Source organism: Anguilla anguilla, chromosome 3 (assembly GCF_013347855.1).
Source record: "Anguilla anguilla isolate fAngAng1 chromosome 3, fAngAng1.pri, whole genome shotgun sequence".
NCBI lineage: Eukaryota > Metazoa > Chordata > Actinopteri > Anguilliformes > Anguillidae > Anguilla > Anguilla anguilla.
The window spans coordinates 32,408,011-32,424,790 of record NC_049203.1 but is presented as its reverse complement, the minus strand read 5'-3'; the positions used below and the strand labels follow the sequence as shown (position 1 = coordinate 32,424,790).

Here is a 16,780-nt window from a genome sequence, read left to right as displayed (position 1 = left end):
TAGATACTTTGGTATCTGATGCCTCCAACTCCTTCACCAGTTCATTTGTTGTTGTCTTGGGGTTCAGTTGAACCTTTCGGAGCAAATTTTCAGCCCTGGGAGTTAATTTGCGCCTCCTTGCTGAACGATGCAGAGTCTGTGTGGTCCCAAGATTTTTATATTTGCATATAATTGTTTGAACAGATGCTCATGGTACCTTCAGTTGTTTGGAAAGTGTGCATCTGATTGTGTCGTCGCTTCTGCCGTACCCGCGATTCAGATAAGCGTATCTTAACTTGATTTGTTTCTGCTGTTGCTAGTTAGAGAACATAGTTGTGTGTAATTTAGGTAATCTTTTAAAAACTTGTCTCAACTGTTGCTAGTCAGCAAGCTTAGTTGTGCGTTAGCTGAGAATATCTGTAGTTGACTTGCTGTTGTTAGTTAGTTAAAGGCGTTAGTGAAACTGTGTGTGGGGGTTGGTGTTTAATTGCCCCGTATTGTTGAGCTAATTTCGAGTAGCTTCACCTGGTACTATTTAAGTGGTGTTCATCTGTGGTTCATTAGTGTGCATCTGATTGTGTCGTCGCTTCTGCCGTACCCGCGATTCAGATAAGCTAATCTTTTAAAAACTTGTCTCAACTGTTGCTAGTCAGCAAGCTTAGTCGTGCGTTAGCTGAGAATATCTGTAGTTGACTTGCGGTTGATGGCACCACAGTGACTGCCTCTCACTCTGCCAAGAGCTTGGGGGTGGTCCTGGATGACCAACTGGACCTCAAGGAGCACATCAAGGCAACATCACGGTCCTGCAGATTCCTCCCGTACAACATCAGGAGAATTCGACCATACCTGACAACGCACTCCACCCAGCTGCTCGTCCAGGCTACGGTGACCTCTCGCCTTGATTACTGCAACTCTCTCCTTGCAAACCTGCCAGCTTGTGCCATACAGCCACTACAGATGATTCAGAATGCCGCTGCCCGACTCATCTACAACCTCCCCAAATTCTCCCACGTCACCCCTCTGCTGCGATCACTTCACTGGCTACCGGTCGCTGCCAGGATCCGATTCAAAGCCCTGACCCTTGCCTACACTGCCGCCAACAGGACAGCCCCCATCTACTTGCAGGACATGACTCAATTCTATGTGCCTGCTCGACCACTCCGCTCTGCGGCAGCAGGGCGTCTTGTAACCCCTCCCACCCGCCCAAAGGGATCACAGAGCTTCTCCACCCTAGCTCCCCAGTGGTGGAACGAACTCCCCGTCCCTCTCCGAACCTCCCCCTCACTATCCATCTTCCGCCGTGGCCTGAAGACTCATCTCTTCAGACTATACCTAGACTAACCACCACCACGCTGTATAAATATAAAAAAAATAAAATAAAAAATACCCTTTTTCCTGTCACTTGTTACATGTTGCCCCATCCCTTCTTGGTAATTTGTATTTGTCCTAATACTGTAGCTTATTCTTCTGCCTAGTTGGCTTTGCAGATGCTAGACCAGGATAGTGTTCATTGTTCTCGGCTAGAAATAGCTGTACAAAATAAGTAATTGTACCTTACTGAACCCGTGTTCAGCAGTTGTCTACGATCATGAAAATGCACTTTTGTACGTCGCTTTGGATAAAAGCGTCTGCCAAATGAATGTAATGTAATGTAAATTGCTCCTAAGGAGGAACTGGACTTATGGAGGTCCACAATATCTTTTCTGAGGTCTTTGCTGAGTTGCTTGGATTTTCCCATGGCATCAAGGGCAAAAAGGCAGTGGCTCTATAGGTAGGCCCTTAAATACAGCCAATTAACTCCCAATTAACGACAATTGGCCAATCAGAAGCTTCTAAAAAGTCATTACATCAATTTCTGGAATATTCCAGACTGTTTAAAGAGACAGTCAACTTGGTGTAAACTTTTGACCCACTGGAATTCTGTATAGTGAAAATATAGTGAATTAAATCTGTCTTCTGCGATAGATTGGCGGCCTGTCCAGGGTGTATTCCTGCCTCTCGCCCAATGCACGCTGGAATAGGCTCCAGCACCCCCCGCGACCCTCCTCAGGATAAGCGGGTATAGATAATGGATGGATGGATGGATAAATATGTCTCTAATCGATTGTTTTAAAATTACCTCTGATGTTAACAAAGCAGATGCCTTAATTTACTTGCCAAAAGAAATGTATGGTAATATGAAATGTGCTGAGTCCTGAAAAACTGAGTTTGAATATCTTTAGCCTAGGTGTATGTAAACATTTGGCCTCAACTGTAAATTAGGTCAGAATAATGTTCACTGCGTGAACTGGACTGTTCTTGGCTATGAATAACTGTACAAAATGAGTATTGTACCTTATCGAACCTGTGTTTCGTAGTTGTTCCAATGACCTTGATATGCACTTTTGTACGTCGCTTTGGATAAAAGTGTCTGCTAAATACATGTAATGTAATGTAATATTTCAACAGGACCTGCCATCTGGGGGACCCTTCATGTTAGTTTTGTATGACTTCCTATTTTGACTCGGCCCCTTTTCTCTGGACGTCCCGTGAGAAGCCACGGGGTGCTGATGTTTTAGGGGAGGAGCCTGTGGGCATACCTTCCATGGCGGCACGCCGTATACACGGACCCATCCTCGCTCCCCACCACAAAGTTGTTGACGTCTCCGAGGGGAAAGGACATGGAGGTGACGGCCACAGCTTTGGACTGCTTGAACACCAGTTCCAGGCTGTCCTGTGGGGTGGAGGGCGGGGAGATTGGGGTGAGAGTAGAGGAGTGAAATTCAGGCCCAGCTCTCCCACCCACAGCATGAAAGCACGCACTTCCCCGCACTTACGAATTCACTGGACGCATTAAAAATGCTCAATTTAAATTCTGCAGGCACTTCATAAATAATTAACATTTGACACTGTTGTTTTCCACTGATGGAATGGAACCCCTACATTACAAACCTCAAAAGAGGGGGAAAAAAGGGAGGAAACATTTTTTTTCTGCAGTATAACTGAAACCAGAAGCAATCCAACTCTGACGCTTTAGAGCTTATGTGACACTGCTGGATTAGCCTGACACATTGGGTGACCCAGTGAGAGAGGCAGGGCAAGGTGGGGAGGCGGGGCGGGGGCATCGGGGTGGTACCTGCGGCTGGGACAGCATGTCAAGGCTCCAGGAGCACATCTTGCCATCAGTGGAAATGCTGATCAGGTTGTGTGCATTCTGTGTGCCCACCACATTGACACAGTACACAGGGTGCTGTACAGGGCCAGAGGAATGCATGCAGTCACACTTTTGCAGGAGGTTCGCTGCTACCCAGTTGCTCCAACCCCCAACCCAGCATTAATGGCTTCTCTTTGATTAAGTAGCTAATACTGCACATTAAATACTGAAATTTCATTGTCTGAAGAAATTATTTTTAAAATGTAATCCATAGAAAGTTTGATTGAATGTACAGTACAAGTACATGAACCTCAAAATGACACTAAATATTTTGTAAATCCAAATTCCTTTTGTTTACATGCATCCCAGTGATACTCATAACTATTTAAGTGCTATACATGGACAGGCTTGGAAATCAAAGTGCCAATAGTTCATCAGTTTATCATTCACTTTGAATGTGACATGGAGCAGTGTGTGAAACCAGGTGATGTAAGAATACCGTGTGTGCAGCAGCAGACAGCGGGGTCCTCTGGACAGGGGTCCTCTTGTTACTGCGGTTGTCCCAGAGCACAATTTGGCCAGAGTAGGTGCCCCCCACCACCAGGTTGGGGTGAAACTTGGCAAAGGCAGCGGACATCACTGCAGACTGCTCGTAGAGAGGGATAGGGAGGAAAGGAGCACCGTTAACCTCAGGCAAATGGATGACTATAGTGACAGGCTTCTGGAAATGACTTAATCTTGGCGGTGTTGGTTCATGTCACCTCTAATCGAGAAAGAGTGCCTTGCAGCACAAAATGTAGGGTTCGCCAAGCACAATATACAAGACCCCAGCATTCACAGAAAATGTTGTTACCAAGTCATGGCACCTGGACTGCTGCCCATGTTATACTGTTTCAGGGCCATTGGCTGCCTGCAGCTCAAGCCACATTTCTCCGGGAAGCCTGGCTACAACAGGATCTCTTGTGATTTATGTGGATATTACTCATGTGAGTTTACCATGTGTACGCTTTCTGCTCTCCTTACCTGGCAGCCAGTTTGAAGTGATTACATGGACTTAAACAGCTTGGGAAACGGGTGATGTCGATCCAGATGCTGGCTTCAATTTGCGCAAGTGATTTGGCAGAATTAAAAAAAAAAACTCCTGTCCGAAGTCCGAAGTTTTCCACATGCTTCAAATGAATTGGTTTGTACAGAACATTATCTGATCACATTGGGCAGTGTGTTGTTAATAACTTCCCTAAACTCAAAGGTAGAGCTAGTAGCTGTCCGTCATAGAGAGGGGTGGGGTTTTATCCAAGAATTCAGGGGCGACATAGCTCAGGAGGTAAGACCGATTGTCTGGCAGTCGGAGGGTTGCCGGTTCAAACCCCGCCCTGGGCATGTCGAAGTGTCCTTGAGCAAGACACCTAACCCCTAACCCCCAACTGCTCTGGCGAATGAGAGGCATCAATTGTAAAGCGCTTTGGATAAAAGCGCTATATAAATGCAGTCCATTTACCATTTACCAGTGACTTCTGTGTTCTCCTTAATAATTGCAATGCGCAATAATAACAAATAAGTCATACAAATGCGCATACTGGCGAGCACACTCACTGCTTTTCTTCAGGGTTTCATGTTAACAGTGTAGTTCAGCTTTTTCAGAACAGTTTACAGTTAGGCGATGTATTATCAGCTAATGGATAGCGCTAAATTTTCGCCAACATTCCATTATCTCTCAACTTTGATACTGAACACCGTCACTTTTAAAATGTATAAAGATGTAACCAATTAGAAAGCATTGAAGTGGGAAACATTAATGCCATGTTTGTAGTCCACCTGGTCGGACTACATTGTCAATATTATCATGACAACTGAGCCAGCGATGGGGTCAAAGTTCAATACAAATTAAATCTCAGCAATGGGCACATGATAGTGATGAAGACAAATCACCTGTCATTCAGTATAAACTACAAGTCGTTGTGACCGACTATTAAGCAAAATGTGATAATCGCCAGTGGCAATGGTCATACATCGCCAAACTGTAAACTGGCCTTTGTTCTTTTCTGATGTTTACTGGTGGCTGGCAAACAACATTCGAGAATTTCTGCAAAACATTTTCAAATTTTCAAACCAACCGAAACCCTGCACATTGCACACCTGACCAATTACTGTGGAAAGTGGGTGTGGACAGTATGTTGGTGTCAGAAAATTACCAAAAATTTCAGACGCAGAACTCCCTAATTGAAATGTCGTAGAGCTCTGTGACATTCTGAGCTGCAGTTTGTTCGAAGCACGAGGAAGCCTTTAGGGGCTGTTTTATTTGTCTGAGTGACGTGCCTATAGCTATGTCCAATTTCCCGGCAGCACGTGTTTCTACTCAGGGCTTCTTGTTTTGGGAACTTCAGGGAGGGCGGCTTGGCAGAGAAGGCCATGGAGCCGCCCTCCTGCCATCCCATGCCATTATTTCCGTGCAACAGGGGGACCCTTGTCTTAATCTGCACATTAGTGAATTAGACCACTACACGGTGCATTTGAATTGCTCAGCGGTGAATTGAATTTGAATGTGGCACCACCAGTTTCCTCTAGCACCTTGTTCAACGTTTGTGGCCAGATGTGGCAGAGAGGGCAGTATGCTGTGCCAGTGACATCACTCAAAGGCCAGGGGCAGCTGTAATAATGCAGATGGTGAGATGGAATCTCGGGCTCACTTACCTGGCAGTGGAAGACATACTCCGGCGTGGTCTTCTTGTATTTCATATTCCACACCAGCGCCACGCCATCAGGCTCGTGGGGGGCATCCTCATTGTTGTTGTATGAAGCCACCAGCAGCTCGGGATACTGCAGGCAGACACGACACAAATGATCATGGTGGAGGGGTAAGCTGGCTGGCGTCGCTCCCTGCAACTGGTTTGGTGTCATGCCTCCACTGGCCATCCTTCACCAGGATGTACAAAAGCAGAACCTCTGGCACATGCACTTGCAGTTGAGGCCAAAAGTTTACATACACTCAGGCTAAAGACATTCATACTCAATTTTTCACAACTCATTTCATGTTAATGTACATTTCCTGTGTTAAGTCAATTAGGATATCTTCTTTATTTTCATAAGAGGTAATTTCAAAATAATAGCTAAGAGACAGATTTAATTAACCTTTTATATATCAGATTTTCAGTGGGTCAAAAGTTTACATACACTTTGTTAGTATTTGGTGCATTTGCCTTTTAATTGCTGAACCTGAATCAAACGCTTGGGGTAGCCATCCACAAACTTCTCAGTACTTTGCCTGAATTTTTGCCCATTCCTCCAGACAGAACTGGTGTATCTCAGTGTTTGTGGGCCTCCTTGCTTAGGCGCGCTTTTTCATTTCAGTCCACAAATTTTCTATGAGATGCAGGTCCAATACTTTCACTTTGTTGTCTTTAAGCCATTTTTCAACAACTTTGGAGGTATGCTTAGGATCACTGTCCTGCTGGAAGACCCAGTTGCGACCAAGTTTTAACATTCTAGCTGATGTCTTGAGGTGTTGCTTCAGTATTTCTAGATAATCCTCCTTCCTTATGATGCCATCTAACACCCCCACAACATGATGCTGCCACCCCCATGCTTCACAGTTGGGATGTGTTCTTCGGATGAAAAGCCTCACCCTTTTTCCTCCATACATTGCTGATCATTATGGCCAAACAGTGCATTTTTTGTTTCATCTGACCAGAGAACACTCCTCCAAAAGGCTAGGTCTTCATCCTGGTGATCACCTGCAAACTTCATTCTGGCTTTTTTATGTCGGTCTTGGAGTAGGGGCTTCTTCCTTGCGCGACAGCCTTTCAGGCTATGGCAATGTAGGATTCTCTTAATGGTGGAAGCAAATACTTTGGTTCCTGATGCCTCCAACTCCTTCACCAGTTCCTTGGTTGTTGTCTTGGGGTTCAGTTGAACCTTTTGGTCCAAAGTTTGTTCAGCCCTGGGACTTAATATGTGCCTCCTTGCTGAACGATGCAGTGTCTGTGTGGTCCCAAGATTTTTACATTTGCATACAATTGTTTGAACAGATGCTCATGGTACCTTCAGTTGTTTGTAAATTGCTCCTAAGGAGGAACCGGACTTGTGGAGGTCCACATTTTTTGGCTGGACCGCAACAGTAGGGCCAGACCTACAGACGCGAATGTCTGTGACTGACTGACTGACTGAGAGATGAAGTTACACCATTGGTCGGCCGAGTTATGAAGTTACACCATTGGTCGGCCGGATCACGTGTGTTAGGTCCAGCCATATACTAGGTTTTAACCTGGTTTAGTTTTAGCTACCATTTAAACTGACTATGACGGGAAGATATCTAAATGAAGAGGAATAAACTAGTAGTTTAAATTGAATCGAGACACGCATGAAAGAAACTCAACGTAAGTCGTTTGGTACTACCCCCATAAACAGCTTTTGTTTTCTGAGAAATAAACGGCAAGTTAGCCAGCTAACCTAATTTAACGACAAAAATGTTATAGCTAACGTTAGCCTTTATCGCAATCACACATCGTTAGATTTCAGATAAAAGTAGAGTGGGTAATTTACAGACTTTTTGTCCCGCTAACGTTTATTTATCTGTTTTTCCATTGTCACTGATTCATTTTTGTGGCTTGCTAGCAAACTCTGCTCTGACTGCTACTGATGGGTGTGAAGCCAGAGTTACATAAAGTTAACATTAGTCTATAGGTCCCAAAGTAACGTAATGCTATCATTAAGAGGGCAAGAGGTCTAATTTACTGTTGAGATTAGCCCAGTTTAATTTAGCAGAGATTAACCTAATAGTTACAAGCAAGTGAACTAATCATCCAGGTTAAGACGTTAGCTGTATCGCGCCACTGTACAACCGTGTCTTTGCTATCACTGTTTGCTTTGTATTAGTCATGATTTAGCTTTAACCCGAAGTTAGTCTACAATAGACAAGTTTACGAATTAAGTTGGCAAGAATTCCACGATCTGCTTTACTCAAGTGTATAGATTGGACGGTTGATCTATTTATTTATGTAGACTATTTATTATATTGGAAAAGTATTTGCACTAAACTTTTTTTTTGGCTGGGCCACAACAGTGGCCAGCCCTACAAATGCGAATGTCTGTGACTTACTGAGTGAATGAGTGATGAAGTTACACCATTGGTCGACGGGTCCAGCCATATACTAGGTTTTGACCTGGTCTTGTTTTTTTGAGAACTTGGATTTCCCCAAAGTATCAAGGGCAAAAAAGCAGTGGCTCTGAAGGTAGGCCCTTAAATACAGCCACAGGTGCCAATTAAGGCCCAATTAACTCCTAATTACGACAAATGGCCAATCTTCACTAATATTCTGGTCATGAACACCATTTGGGATGGACCTGGAACAAGAATAAATGCCAAATTCACAATTACCAGCAGCCCCTGGATTAGTGATGTGATGGTATACCGTAAAATTCAAATATGAAATCGTACTATCATAAACGTACCGTAATACCGTGATAGTAAATCACATGACAAAAGCTATTTTCATGCGAGGATTACCCTATTAAATTACCCTCATAAAATATCTAAATAACCCACATTAAATAATATACTGGACCTGAATTGAGATAATGAAATCTGATCCTAGATCTGTATTTAGAGGCAAAGTCATTTAAAAACACAGGTCGCGTCTTTTCAGCCAATCATTTTGCTTGATGCATGACGTGCGTGCCCCCACAGGAGCGAGCTGCTGCACGGCTGCCGCTCTCCCACTCGTTCTTTCTGATGTAGAAAGTTAACATGCTACCTACAAATTACCAGCAATGTTATTTTTTTTTGTTTATGTTAAAAAATTAGCTAAATTAGTGCCGAGGAGTCAGGCGAAAGCAGGAGAGAGGCAAAGAGAAAGTCGTCGGAAGAACTGAGGTTGAAGTTGAACTCACAGACTAGGTAGGGCCAGTTATGCACTGAGAGACTTTTTTGGACGTTTTGAAAAGAAACATGCTTTCACAAGAACAAAGAAATATTGATACAGCATATTAAATACATTGACACAGCACAACATTATAATTCTACACTGGTGACTTATACAACTGTTGTTTCCATGCTGATGAATTGTAATGTTACAGCTCTCAATTATAACGATTACATGTTTGAGCGATTGCGATTTAATTGTAGGCTACTTGACATCATCTTTAGACCAGTGAGTGTCATTCATTTGAGTAGGATCCAGGAAGTTGCCTGCTTCCACGCATGTGGTGCGCAAATGTTTTTCTCCCCTTTGTGGCTGTTGGTATTGCATTCAATGGCTGAAGTATGTGAGAAGGCGAGTCAAACAAGGTTGTTGCTTACAATAAATACGCTATTTTTGTGAAATTACATATTTAAACCCATGATTTCTCTTGTTGTTATCGCTGTGTACAATAATTTTCTTTAAAATCTGATAATTTTAAGCCTCCGGTACGATAGTTTAATATTTCCCACCTGGCAACGCTGGCTAGCTAGCTGTTATACAGCTACATGGCATCTCCGTTTGCAGTCTCTTACAACACTTGCGATGTCTGACGCCGATTCTGATACCAACTGTAATGAAGAATTATATCCTCTCAAAAAGCGAACTCGTTCATCCGAGTGGGCTCACTTTGGATTCAGGAAAAATGATTTTTATTATTTTAAATATGCAATTACAAGGAGTGAACTATACAGTTGCATTTTTTGTTTTATTTTTCAATTAAAATGGTTTAAAAAATCTGCAGATCCATAAATAAACAGATCGAGTTGTAAACTTTGTGTGATTTTTTATTTTTTTTTTTAGCTTAAAACCTTAAACCTTTTTTAGCTTAAAACGTGATATACCGAAAATCGTGATATTGAGTAGTACAATTATCATACCGTGAAATTTTCATACCGTCACATCCCTACTCTGGATTTCTTCTTCTATGCACCCACACTTTGGAGAATCCCCCAGTCTAGGCAACTCAATACAGTTTACCTCTAATACTCTGATCCAGGTTTCATAGAGAGGTCTACATAGAATCAGTTCTGAGTATCAGAGGCTTATCTGAAACCAGGTCTGGGTGCTAGAGGGCTACATGGAGCCAGGTCTGTGTATCAGAGGTCTGACTCAACCCTCAAGTATTCTGCCAGAGGTTGTTACACATACATGGCTCTAGGACGTTAAGCTTTCAAATGCTTACCAGATGTAAACACACCATTAAACTCTGCCGCTCTCATTCTGTGCTGTAAACTACATTTTACGGATTGATATCACCCCCTTCAGCTCAAATGCTCAAGTAACACTGGCATGTCTAGAGTTTGTGTTCTATTTCTACAAAATAATGATTTCAACTACTATGAAGTTCATCATTATGACCAAGTAATCAATTTTTCTCAAACATTTTCCTTTAGAAGCCCTTAAATGTAGTTTCAGTGTTGTCTACTGAATATACACTACATGGGCAAAAGTATGTGGAGACCCCTTCTAATTAGTGGGTCCAGGCTACTGCAGCCACACCTATTGCTAACATGTGCATAAAACCAAGCATACAGCCATGCAATCTCCAGAGAGTTCAAAGAAAAATACACTGCCCAGTATTGTTATACTACCTGAGGAGACCAGTCCAGACAGGTGACAACACGGTGCTTGGACCAGCGCTCATCTGTAAACTGTCTGTTCAAAGACAGTTTGGCTCCAGCCTGGACCTCTCTGCAATAGAATTTTGACATCACAGTGAAGGCACAGACAGACAGTATGTTACCGACATCTAATTTTCATAAATATAGTAGCTGTGCAGATGAAACAAATTGGTCTGTACAGGAAAAAATTGTAAGCACAGATTTGGTCACTTAGTGCTGGTAAAATAAGTCATCGTTCTACATGAAATAGATGTCAAGACATAATCTGTGGAATTTTTTAATACTAAATGATAAATAACTGGAAAGCCCTGTAAGTCACTCTGGATATGAGTAGGAAATAATAATAATAATAATAATAATAATAATAATAATAATAATAATAATAATAAATAGTTATAGTAATAGTTGTTATTATTATTATTATTATTAACTCACTAACATGCCAAAAACTTAAGTTATGGTGGAAACTTGCTTACAAGAAAAAGTATAAAACAAACACTTGCTGTGGAGCTCAGAAAACAATGAATGCATGCACATGAATATAATGAATGCATGCTTTTTTGAGACACTGCTCCATAATAAAAAACCTCTCTGAATACTGCTCAACAGCTCCCTATAAGAGGGCAGTTGGAATGACTACTACTCACCCTTCTTTCTCCTCCAGATCCCGCCCACTGTAGTCGAAGAAGACATCAACCTGCTCAGACAGGGCACGCTCTACAATGCGGGTGCTGTGATCAAAGAAGGTCATGAACTCTTCTGTGTGCAGGATCTGCAGCTTCTCTTCCTCAGTCAGTTCATAGGGGGGGGCTGTATGGACACAGGCACACTGTGTGAGATACCAACAACCGCCACGCTCGTGCACATGCACGTGCACACGCACACACACGCACACGCATACACACACACACACACACACGCATTGCTCACACAAAATTGTCCAGTCCACCAGGCTTAAGATTTCATCATATAAATATAGCTGCAGCAATTACTGGGGACCAAGCACATTCCCAGCAGAAAAACACTGAGCATTACTTTGACCTCCAGCAAAAAAAATAAAAAAAATCAACAGCTGGGACAAAAAAATGTGTGTTGTTAAAACATTGTGTTGAGCCACCCGTTCATGAACCTTGCTTCTCTTGCTATTCAGCCATCATTTGACGTTATATAAGTCCATATGACATAGGGGGGCAACAAATTAACATTTTATTGCATGTTCATAATATGTACAATTTCATTCCAGTAATTTGAGTCATTTTTAGTAGTGAGAACAAAAATATGGTTTAATGGTCGAACTTAAATTCATTTAAAGCTATACGTTTTCAAAAATGGATCACTTTAGAACTGTCTGTTATTGTGCATTTAAAAGTGAAAGAAATTTAATTCTATAGGCATCATCCACTAACCCAGACAAAAATAATATAGTTTGCTTGGCATTTCAGTCAAGCTAGTTTATGACCATACTTACGCAATGAAATGCCATAAATCATCATTTTTCTGCTGGCTGCAAACAATATGTCTAAATTCATGCTTATCAAATAAGAATTTGGGCTGTCATTAAGCACTGTATACCAATTTGTTTGGCTGTCATTTTACCATCTGTGGATGTATAAAGTTCCTTTGCAATTTATTTAGGGAGGTCAGTGTATGATCCACATTTCTTGTCAATCAGACTTATGCTTCATGAGAAAGTATTAAGTATTACTGAAAAATAACTGAAAATACTAAATACTCAATCCCTTCAGGTCACCATGTTTTCTAAGACAGATACAACTGAAGTCATGTCTTGTTCATAACTGTGTATCTTTTTATTCACATGTTTATATGTTTAAAGACAACAGAGCAAGCTTGGAATGAATTGGTGATTTCAATGGACATACCTAATAGTTAAATTTAATTGGCTCACCATTCAGCTATATTCTGAACATTTACTTCAACATTTAGTTAGACTAGTACGACGATGGTACACACCAAGAACAAAGTCAAATTAGACTTAGACGTCATAAGAAAATTTAAAATTATTTTTTAAACAGGAAAAATGGCCCAGAATGCTATATACTCCTTATCACAGCCATCTTTTTTACTGCAAGCTTTCAAGGTATGGAATAGAAAAATGGCAAAGAATGCAGAATATTCAATTCCTTTCGGTGGCCAGGTTTGTAAGGTATCACATCTTGCCATGTTCAGAAATATTCTTCCCCCTTTCCCTTTCATTCACAAATATGTTCCAGGCCAGGTCTCCAAGTCTGGATTTAATTAGTGACTTCCATGAGCACACCCAAATTGGTCAAATGCAGCCATATTTACTATGGCAATCCTGCTAACAATCCTGCTACATTTTTGTGTTTTTGCCATACTGGCTATGAGTTACATGCATCTTTGCTGGAGAGAAAAGAAAACACTATGTGCTTGGAACCCCAGACATAACCACAAGCTTGCTAATGTGTACACCAGAAAACATTGGTCAAGATACCGGTCAGCCAGCTCCTCTTTTCATGTTCTTTTGTTCAAGAGGAGACTAACCCTAACTTTCCATGCACAGGGTCTCTGTTCCTTTCCCAGGGTCCCATGCTGTAAAGCACTCCAGATCCTTACCTTCCTCCTCATCCTTCTGAACTGGCTTCTCCTCCAGGGCCTCCAGTGTGGTTTGAGCCGGGGTTATTTCCTCTTCCTCCTCCTCTTCCTCTGTAGGACACAATCATTTTCAGCACAAGCTTGGTAGTCCATGCCCCCATATTCCCTCAAGTCACAGGCAGCTAAAATAAAGGTAATGGGCAGTACATGTGATGCCATGTATAGAAACAGCATCCACTTTTTCATACAAAGGTTTGCACGCAATCCCCCCAAACACTGTTTGCATTTTAACACCACACATCTATGTTAGACAGAAGCTTGTAAAATGATGTTTATCACTGACAAGTATAGTAAAGCTAACAGCAATGCAGACTGATATAATGTGATGCAGAGGGACTGTGCCATAGGATTACAGCTGAATCGGGGCCAGGATGCAAAAAATTTGACTTGAACTGCACACAGCCAATAAATCGGACAGCACTCTTATCAGGCCATTTTCTCTGCAGCTGCCAAAATATCTGACAATCAATGTCTCACGGGGGAATAAAAATATTAAGACAATCAGAACAGGAAACCCGAAAACAAATTAAATATTGAAATTTAAAGTTTCCAGCTAAAGTTATCAAGTAAAAATGTATGGTTCAGGTACATGAAATACTAGAAAATATTAATAAAATATGGATAGTGACAAATGACAAACATTCTATTACAAAAAAGAAAAAGAAAAAAAAGGAAATTAAAGCCGCAAGCGACATTGGGAGGGGTCCAAGCATTGGCACTATCTCTATGGAGCGATTTTAAAATGGCTTTGTCCTCTTGATCATATACCTTCACCCAACATATCTACTGAATATCATGATGAACAATGGATTGGAATATGTGTCTGACATAGTAAAATATTGATGACTTATGGCCAAATTAGTGCTAAGACATGCTGTCTGATGACTTAGTTGCGTTACCATGGATGTGTCCTGGCCGCTTCCCGTAAAGGCATTTACTAGGTCGTAACACTTAGATGGCCCTGCGTGTATGTACAGCTGCAGTGTTTCTACGCCGCAACTAAAAAAAGGCGTCACACTAGTGTTGTCACGATACCAAAATTTTGACTTTGATACTGATACCAGATTTAGTATCACGATACTCAATACTCAATACTTGAAACTTAAACCATGTTGATTCAATACTCGGTACCTAACGATACTGAAATTACCTTAATAGATCAGAAACGTAATGTCCACAAGGGTTGACCTCATTTTCGAATTCATGGTTTATTAACAACCTGGTTTATTAACAACCTTTAAGTTGAAGCCTCTTCAACATATTAATAAGCATAGGCCTGTAGTGTTACAACACTAAACAATAGAAAAATATATTAAATATATTTCAAAAATTAAACAGTTGTAAACGAAATAATCTTTAAAACAGGTTTTTCACCTTTAAATAGATTTAAAAACAGCATATTTTAATAACAATACAGCATCTATCTATAATAAAATATTTCCAAATTGGAACACCTATTGCTACTGAAGTGAACTGAGTGGAAGCTTGCGCTGTATCAACAAGCTGAGTGCACAAGCGCAAGTCACCTCACTTGACAACCTTAGTTGCTACTGCCATCTAGCGAAGATTCTGACAAATTACACCTTTCATCCTCTCAATCAGTAATGCGTGAGACACATTTCCCTGGCTTTTACATTTGACACAAAACTACCGAATGTCGGAAAATTCTAATACCGAACGGTTTCTTTTTTTTAGGTACCGAAAAAGTGCTGAAGTTTCGGTATACCGTGCAACACTACGTCAGACACATATTCCAATTGCTCAGGTTAGCAGAGAATGCACATTTCAGAGCGCCTCAGAGACAGATAGAATAATAATACACATTTCAAATAATAGATAGGACATTGAGAAAAAACGAAACAAAAGACGAAATATCAACTCGCGACCTGCGTGCTGCTCGCAGAGTAGCCTACCGTATTATTTACGGTAGGCTGGCATACAAGAAAATTTTCGATTACACTGACCGATAAAATGCTATTCCAAAACCAAAATCAGACATGTTATACATCGTTAGAAAGCTTATACTCTCACCTACTGAATGAATGAATTGTCAATCAAGCCAAATTGTACTAAAAAGGGCGACAACGCCGTAAGCAACAGGTGTGGTATTACGCACAGCTATTTTTGAAGGTGCCCAGGGATCACAGATGAGCGTTTATTTCAAAAAGGGATTGTCCAAGACAATATATGACCACTCAGTCTCAAAAGGCACATCTCTACGTGTAAAACCAATGGTAATGTTGTATATTTATTCAATATATAGTCCCAGGTATTGACTGTAGAATGACATGGTATCAATTTTTTAAAACGTTGTCTCGTTTATTTCGTTACTCAGTGAGCAGCGTTTTCACTGCCGTATTGGCATATCTTAGGGCTATTGTTGGGTTTATCTTGTTGCTATGATGGAATACAATGTTTGAGTGGTGAAAGAATATTTTTATGAATGCCCAGATAGATAATATTGTCCATTATGAAGTTCAGACCCTCCCCTCACTGATAAAAACTAGACCCGACAGTGTCGGATTACTCAGTTGCGTTGCCATGGATGTCTTCTAACCGCTTGCCGTAAAGGAGTTTACTAGATGTCGTAACACTTTAGATTTGGAGCTACAGCTCTTTCACACCGCAATTAATAAAAAAGTCAAAATGGCGGGCAAACAATATGGCGGACATAGGTGGTCCCAATAGCAAAGTTGAAGAGCCAATCACGTGGCAGCAACTAGGCATGTAGACATGGTCAAGACGATCAAACTAAGCATCAGAATGGGGAAGAAAGGTGATTTAAGTGACTTTGAACGTGGCATGGTTGTTGGTGCCAGACCGGCTAGTTTGAGTATTTCAGAAACTGCTGATCTACTGGGATTTTCACGCACAATCATCTCTAGGGTTTACAGAGAATGGTCTGAAAAAGAGAAAATATCCAGTGAGCGGCAGTTCTCTGGGCGAAAATGCCTTGTTGATGGCAGAGGTCAGAGGAGAATGGCCAGACTGGTTCGAGCTGATAGAAAGGCAACAGTAACTCAAACTAGACAATTCCTGCAGAAATTGTGAAAAATGCTGTTTTAGGTGGTGTCTAGGGTGTTGCTAGATGGTTGCTCTGGAGTTTGAGGCGGTTGCTAGGGTGTTGCTAGGTGGTTCTATGGAGTTCTAGGTGGTTGCTATGGAATTCTAGGCGGTTGCTAGGGTGTTCTAGGTGGTTGCTATAGAGTTCTAGGCAGTTGCTAGGATGTTGCTAGGTGGTTGATATGGAGTTCCAGGTGGTTGCTATGGAGCTCCAGGTGGTTGCTAAGGCATTGCTAGGTGGTTGTTATGGAGTTATAGGCAGGTGCTAGGGTGTTGCTAGGCAGTTGTTATAGTGTTCCAGGTGGTTGCTAGGGTATTCTAGGTGGTTCTATGGAGTTCTAGGTGGTTGCTATGGAGTTCCAGGTGGTTGCTATGGAGCTCCAGGTGGTTGC

At 41.6% G+C, this 16,780-nt stretch overlaps 1 protein-coding gene across 3 annotated transcripts in view; it reads right to left on the bottom strand.

Annotated features, from left to right (window-relative positions):
- The window catches only part of dync1i2a (dynein, cytoplasmic 1, intermediate chain 2a), a 54,061-nt gene that overhangs the window by 6,615 nt on the left and 30,666 nt on the right, over positions 1-16,780 (bottom strand). For all 3 annotated transcript variants that reach the window (XM_035410240.1, XM_035410242.1, XM_035410241.1), the window contains 7 exons: positions 13,287-13,376; positions 11,339-11,501; positions 10,662-10,761; positions 5,804-5,929; positions 3,612-3,758; positions 3,095-3,208; positions 2,559-2,692 (listed from right to left, as the gene is read on the bottom strand). In XM_035410240.1, the coding sequence (XP_035266131.1) occupies positions 2,559-2,692; positions 3,095-3,208; positions 3,612-3,758; positions 5,804-5,929; positions 10,662-10,761; positions 11,339-11,501; positions 13,287-13,376 (874 nt within the window). The remainder of the gene's footprint in view (positions 1-2,558; positions 2,693-3,094; positions 3,209-3,611; positions 3,759-5,803; positions 5,930-10,661; positions 10,762-11,338; positions 11,502-13,286; positions 13,377-16,780) is intronic.